Below are 7111 nucleotides of genomic sequence, written 5' to 3'. Positions count from 1 at the left end.
ACAGTCAGCAAAACAAAGGTCTAGTTTCTCATCAGAAGCTACGTGTTTATGCATCAGCATTATGGGCGCATCATATGTATGGGTATATATGGGTTTAAACGAACGATCAACTCGGCGATGGGTTAGCGGTCAGTGGTTGTCGACTAGTCGCCGATCGATTACACGCATCTTCTCTTCGCAGATATGCATTGTCACGTTCCATTCAACCGAGTCTTTTATATGGGCATAGAGATGGCCTAGATATATATACACGCGGCGCCTTCGGCGCGTGATAGCACGCTCTTAAAATGAGCGTACTTCGCCTTGCTGTCACTGCCACGTGTGGGAGCCGAAACGTCTTTCAATTCAGCATGATTTCGCTTTAATCGGCCCCTTCAAGATGTGGGGTTTCATACCTTCAACTAAGTAACGTAGTCATGCACAGTGACTTTTTCAATGCTTGCATGATGACAATGCTTGAAAATCGCAATACTTGCAATGCTATATTCAATGACTGCGCCGAGAAGAGTTAATGTCGCGCATCACCAGCAAGTTCGAGGCAAATGTTTACGCAAGGTTTTTACTTGCTGCAGCGCATCCCTTTGAAGGGCATCACTTGAAGGGCATGTTCAGCGCTTCTTGAAAACTATTGTTCCATGACAACTCCGAAGTGTCCCGCTTTTTTTTTTCCTCTCTGCCAGACATTAAGGTGTGAGCAGGCAAGTCAATTCCCGGCTCAAGGTGCAGCTCGCCAATGTTTCTCGCTTCACAGGCCTGCCAAGAGCGAAAGCAGTGCAGGTGTGTGAGAAGTAACGCACAAGATTGTTTTCAGTTTTTGTAAAGTTCAATCAACGCGTAACTGTTCTTTGCGGAAGGCAATATCGCACGAAAACACGAAAGAAATAGCCATTGATGAAAAGGTCAATATCAGGTGTTACATTTCAAGGACGACACGAAATAAGCAGTTGAAAAGGACAGTACCTACTGAGATACAGTGCGACAACCTGTCTTGGAAAGCCAGCCTTTTCCTGTTGTACAAGCCGATAATAAAACACATATCGAATAATCATGTTCAGCATACTTTTATCTTTTGTACATGCATGTCTGCATGAGCTATTAAACCTCAGCCCTAGGTTTAGTGCAGCCACCAACGCAACCTCCAGCCTTTTCAACAATATTCGTAGTTCTATATAAAAACCCCAGACAAATTAACTAGGGTATAGTCTGTAGATGATAAGAATGGACATGTGGTACTTATTACACTTATGTGATAATTAGCATATTTCTCTCAAAAGTTGCACGACAGCTCTATTTACAGCGCGCGCAGTGCTTTTGCTTGCAGTCGCTTGCTCCATCTACCATATCAGTTACCTGCAGAGCAAGTCACCAGGGCAACGCCACCATCTCAGTGAACGTAGAGTTATACTGCATATGTACATGCTCTTTGAGCGCTGTGTAGTACGTCTGACGCAGGTTGATGTAATTGTGTTCGCATTATATAGCTGTCCACGAAGGTGTGACAGTTTCATATTACGCTCACAGGAAATCTTATAAAAACACATGACGCAAGCATCTAAGTTAACGGGTGGAGTTGGACGTCAATTTGCGTAGATGCGTAAGCGAGACGTATAATATGCAACACGCCGGCGGGGAGGCGCCGATTGTTCTTTTCGCTGCATTTAGGCCGCAGCTCTTTGCGGACCGAAATGCAACAGTGCGCACCTTAACTCGTGTAACAATAGAAGTAAAGTGCAAAGAACACATGGAAAGCTTACAGAAGCAGATATTGGGGCTGTCGACAGGGCAAAAAATAAAAAATAAAAAAAACAAGTGTTCTTTGTTGAAAAGTCGAGGTCGCTGTGCGGTCATTACTGTGCAACGTGCGGATAGTCTCAAAACAGTGGTGACCGACTTTGGAAAATTTCGAATACTTTGCGCTTGTTTTGGGGCACCTAAAATATATCAAAGCGAGGTAAAAGAGAAATAACATTTGCTTTATTTTACTATACGTACGCTTTGTGAGTGACGTAAGTAAAAAGAAATGTCAGAAAAAGAACGAACACCTACTGCTGTTTATTATGCGAATATGGCGAGCACTTAATCTTTTTTATGGCCGCGAGGTATTCGTTTATTCCTGGATGCTCATTCTGTACTTACAAAGGTTAGTGTTTGCTTTCTTTTCTTCGGTTGCTTTGATATCACGTTAATGAAGCAGAACAAATCTGGCTGCGACTGTAAATAGTCGCGCATGTTTTGAAATCGCGCAGGGAAAGAAGAAAGCGAAAACACCTACTCATTAGCAACTTAACTTCCTTTTAACACCGCCCAAATATTGGCTAATCCTCGACAATGCGCCACCAGTAAAGGAACACGAAACAGAAAGATGGTGCCTTGGGTGGTAGCTTATAGCATAGAGGCCAACGTTCTCACTCCGCGCTTTCCTATTCTAATCTTCCCCTTACGCTAACCGCCGTCTTTTTGGACATTCCGCTGTAGTGGGTAGGCGCCATTAACCGAGCAAGCAAGCAAGCAAGCAAGCAAGCAAGCAAGCAAGCAAGCAAGCAAGCAAGCAAGCAAACAAGCAAATGTGTTAGATTGAGCAATCGCACAGCAGTTGCAGTATTTATGTGATATAATCTCTATTATTTTATGTTGTTTAAATCAATATGCTTTCTTTAAATTATAATCTAAATGTAATGATCATGAAGTCTGGGCCAGTCCTCCAGAATGGGTATGTGCCATAATGTTGAGGAACCAAAACCAAACGTTTTAGACAAGACTAGGACCCTTGCCTCGGGCTGGTCCTCGTGCCTTCTGGTGACACTCACCATATAGGAACGCCGTCACGTATGCGATTCCATGTTCCCTTTTTTGAGCACTTGGTTGCAGCGCGAACTTGACGCAAGGACAAATGAATTAAGGCACGAAGAAGACACACACGCAGGCACTGCCTGCGTGTGTCTCTTCTTCGTGCCTTAATTCTTTTGTCCTTGTGTCGAGTTCGCGCTGCAACCAAGTGCTCTAATGATCTACCAACAAGCCCCCTTTGCGACCACCTTTTTTGAAGTAGAACGAAGAGAATGATATGCAAGCTTTTTAACCTTCTCAATACTTAATAAGTGACTTCCGACATTTATAGCACATCCTCATTGTCATATACATCAAATGGTTGTTAATAAAGTTCTGATACTTAAGCTAATGCGTCGTAATAATTCATTAGTGTCTTCCGTTTATTCACAAAAATTCATATCAGTACTTCTTTTACCAACACACCTACATCAACTAGATTCTAGGCCTTTCTCTCGTAGTGGGATGCACAATAACACCAGCCGCCAATCACCATGATTCGATCTTGTCGTCGTCTTCCTTGAAACTGTACTCTCGTTCGCGCACGCAGGTCTCTGTGCGGCCACAACAGGAGCAGGCGAAAGCAGCAGTAGCAGCAGTCTGCCGTCGACGTGCGCCGGCGCGGCGGCGAGGCCTCGATGGACAAGAGCCCATTCCGCAAGGTGCTCAGGCGCAGCTGCAGGCACGACCTGTGCCTGCAGTGCTTGCGCACCGTCCAGAGGAGCGTCGGAAGACAAATCAGGCCGTACAGCGCCTCGCGGGCACAGATGATGGAGCTGGTGAGGGAAGTGTTCGGCGAAGGCGTCTTCGCTGCCTGCGCGCTACAGCTCGAGGACGGCAGGAGCGGCGGCGACGGTGACGGCGAGGAACTGCGCTTCCGCTTCCAGGTGAAGCTCCTGGACGCCGAGGGCCTCTTCGACGTCGGTCACAGGAGGTACGCCCACTGCCGCTTGTGGGCCGACGAAAGTGACGGCAAGACCTCGGAGGTATCCAAGCGGAAGTGGCTTCCCGAGTCCAGCGTCGAGATGTCCGTCGATGTGCGCGAACCTTCGACGAGCCGCCTTGTCCTGGAAGTGCTCGCCAAGGAGCCACGCAACGCCTGGGACGCCTTCAGAATGCTCGTCCGTCCCGGTTCACTGAGCACGCTGATTGAGTCCCTCAGGGAGCTCTTCAACCATTACTTCAAGGCCGAGTCGGCACTAAAGCTGGTGGGCCGGCTGGAAAAGCCGATACAGGAGATACCGTGCGTTGGCGTCGAGGAGTGGTACGCCCTCAAGGATGCTTCGGGACGGAACGTCGACACCAAAGTACAGGTTTCGGTCACGTTCCACACCGTGGCGACCGCCGACATCAGCGTGCTGGAGAGGATACGCGAACACTACGCCCTGAGCTTCGTCTTCCTCGAGCACAACGTCGAGAACACCGCCGAGGACAGCGTGGCGCGGTGGACCAAGTGGTCGGATTGCGTGGGACGACGCGGGCTCACGCTGCTCCGGCAGCACGCCATGCAGAACAACATGCAGGACGTGGAGGCCCACTGCTGCTACCTGCAGGCGGTCACCGAGCACAGGATGAAAGTTAACACCCAAATCAGTTTCGTGGTGATGTACTTGCTCCTTAAAGAACTTCAACTCGAACTGGGTAACACGAGGCATCGCTTCGTCAGCGACGCTCTTGACCAACTTATTCAGGGCCTTGCAGAACACATAAACGCTCAACTAGCGAACCTACATAACCAATATTACCTGGAGTTTGAGCTGCACGTCACAGACCTCTCCGGTGCACTGTCGGTGTGCGCGCTAATGGAAAGCATGAGCTCTCTGCCCATCGTGGAGTCGGCTCGGGCAGCTCTTCAAGAGAACGAGAGAGAATGGTACGAGCAGCTCGCAGAATCGTGGGACGAAAACGCTACGCTGTCAGTCGTCGCAGGCACGCTCGAAAAGATTCGCTTACACCAACAAAAAGCCAACCGGCTATTCCAGCAGTCCTGGAACGAGACGTACACGAACATCGTCATGCACCAACTCGACGACTTCCTCTTTACCTCCCTGAAGCCCTGGGTAACTCGGCAGGTTGAGGACGTCATCGCGTCTTTGCCCGGTGAGGAGGAAGAGAAGACGCTGAGTTCGATCGAAGCGTTCCTGGTGATCAAGACGTTTCTGGAAGAAATCCCTATGCAGAAAGTCGAGCCAGACGTCCTAAAGGTGGAGAAATTCCGCGAGTGGTTTGGACCGAGGATCGTCGAGCGCTGGTTTAATTTCGCGTCGCGGGCCAGCGACATCGTACTCGAATTCGTGGCCGCTGATGATCTAGTGCCCATGAACGCCAACGTCAAGTACAGTTCCTCTTTCGTCGAGACAGCCGACGCCATCAACGCCAGCGTCGTCAGCATCTGGGTTCTGCTCGAGTGGCCCGAGCACGCGTGCAGCTTCGCCTTCGTCGAGTGCGTGCAGCAGTGGGTCGCCGTTTATGCGGCCGCCATCGAGCGGAAGCTTCAGGACGACGTCGGTGGTGGCCAAGACGCCGTCAGCGGCAGTGGCTGCACTGTACCGGCCAGGCTCTGCGTCGCCGTCAACGACTTGATGGGTATCGCCGCGTACGTTCAGCAGATACGCTCCAAGATCGTTGACACGTACGTCGGATCCCGCCACGGGTTGTCGCGATTTGCGGACGTCGACATCAAAGTTCACAACGCCCTGGCCGTTGTCGGTGCCTCCAAGGACAGGCTTCTGGACGTCATCGTGCACCGGCTGCTGCCCGGTGTTGAACCCCGGATCGAGAAGGTGCTTCGGGCGCAGAGCACCATGGCCCAAGAAGCGGACGTGGACGGTCTTTTGCGGACCGTCATGGCGTGCGTCACCTCACTGAGGGTCAACCTGGAGACGGAGGCGTTCGAAGCCGTGCTGTGCTTGCTGTGGGCCAAGATGACCACCCTTCTCAAGCAGACCATCTCGCGGCTCCGCACGCGCTGCGGCGTGGACTCGCGGGCGTATTCGGCCTCCTACCTGGGTCTGTCCGTGATCATCCAGCAGCTGCCCAAGTGCTTTATCATCAAGGACAGCGGCGGCCTCTCGCCGGCCGCCATGGCGGCTGACGTCTCTGCGAGGTTGCGAGAGCTCAAGGAGGTGTTCCGGGATCAACACGGCGCTGGAGACGTCTGACAGTGGACGGTGACGACTTCGTGGTCTTTCTCGTCCTCCTGGAGCTCAAGTTAGCTGGCCGAGCGGACCGAGAGTGAACATTGCTTTTTTTTCTTTTCCTCATAATTAAAGGAAGACCGTCGGTCGCTAGCACAATATGTACTTGGGAAATTAATTAGTTAATTGGTAAGATGCCAGGCATTGGAAGCTTTAATAGCTGTCGTTTTTCGAACAGCAAATATCTTTAGAATGCAGAGAAGTGAAATTCGTTTGAACAAATGCGATTAGAAATGCGAAGAAGTCGGGTTTACTGGAGTCAAACTCACGGTGCTTGCTGCTTATTATCAGGTTTATAAACGTAAAGGGGCAAACAGCCCTTGATATGCCGACAAGAGTCTATTATTATTGAAAATGGAAAAGCTGGCTTTCTTGTCTGTATAGCATAAAGAGAAATTGTCACAATCAAAAAGAATTGCTTCGTTTCTTTTCGTCCTTGATTATGTGTGAAGGTTACAAATTGGCCTTGTTAATTTTGAACCGAAGGTTATGCAAGCGCATGTCGTAGGTGCCTTTCTCTACCATGGCGGAATACTATTCGGTGACATCATTGATGAAAAACCTAAGTTGTCCTTAAGGACGTAACAAGAGCCCCTTCACATGTAACTTTCTTCTTGTAATATACCTAAATAAGAATAAAAATGGCTAATTAACGAGCATTTCCTTTCGTTGTCTTAATTGATACGCGCATGCAAGCAAACACGAAAACTCGCACATTAGCACAGGCACCCAGACGCGCACATACTCGCACACGCAGGGGCACAAGCGCTATATGTCCTTTCTTGACTACAAGATAGCACGTTCACGAACTTTGACTTCTTTAATGTAGTAAAGAGGCTTGCAGCGTCGCAGAAAAACATAGATAAATGAAAGGTTTCGTTGACCGTATATTTGCCATGTCGATGAATTTGTATGACGATGTCATTCACGAATGGCGACGTGACGTCCTGAGGCAGTCACTGGAGACGTGGGTATACACGGTGGCACTAATTCTGACAAATAAATAACCAAGTATTCGGTCTGTCAAATCCCATATTCTGTAGAGGCTTGTGAAAGGCAGACGCGGGCTCGCGATGCCTTTACAAAAT

General features: G+C 49.4%; 1 protein-coding gene across 1 annotated transcript; it reads left to right on the top strand.

The window, feature by feature from the left end:
• The first annotated feature begins 3464 nt into the window (after nucleotides 1-3464).
• On the top strand, nucleotides 3465-5987 carry LOC119391263 (protein unc-13 homolog D). Its single transcript, XM_037658941.1, has one exon. It carries the CDS (start codon nucleotides 3465-3467, stop codon nucleotides 5985-5987), a length of 2523 nt encoding a protein of 840 aa, XP_037514869.1.
• Nucleotides 5988-7111: the final 1124 nt, after the last annotated feature.

Source organism: Rhipicephalus sanguineus, chromosome 4 (genome assembly GCF_013339695.2).
Source record: "Rhipicephalus sanguineus isolate Rsan-2018 chromosome 4, BIME_Rsan_1.4, whole genome shotgun sequence".
Taxonomy (NCBI): domain Eukaryota; kingdom Metazoa; phylum Arthropoda; class Arachnida; order Ixodida; family Ixodidae; genus Rhipicephalus; species Rhipicephalus sanguineus.
Note: the sequence above shows the minus strand (reverse complement) of the source record. Positions and strands in the feature narration are given on the sequence as shown.

What these genes read in the sequence shown, in the direction of transcription:
- LOC119391263 (XM_037658941.1), top strand. Translation starts at nt 3,465, where the DNA reads ATGGACAAGAGCCCATTCCGCAAGGTGCTCAGGCGCAGCTGCAGGCAC.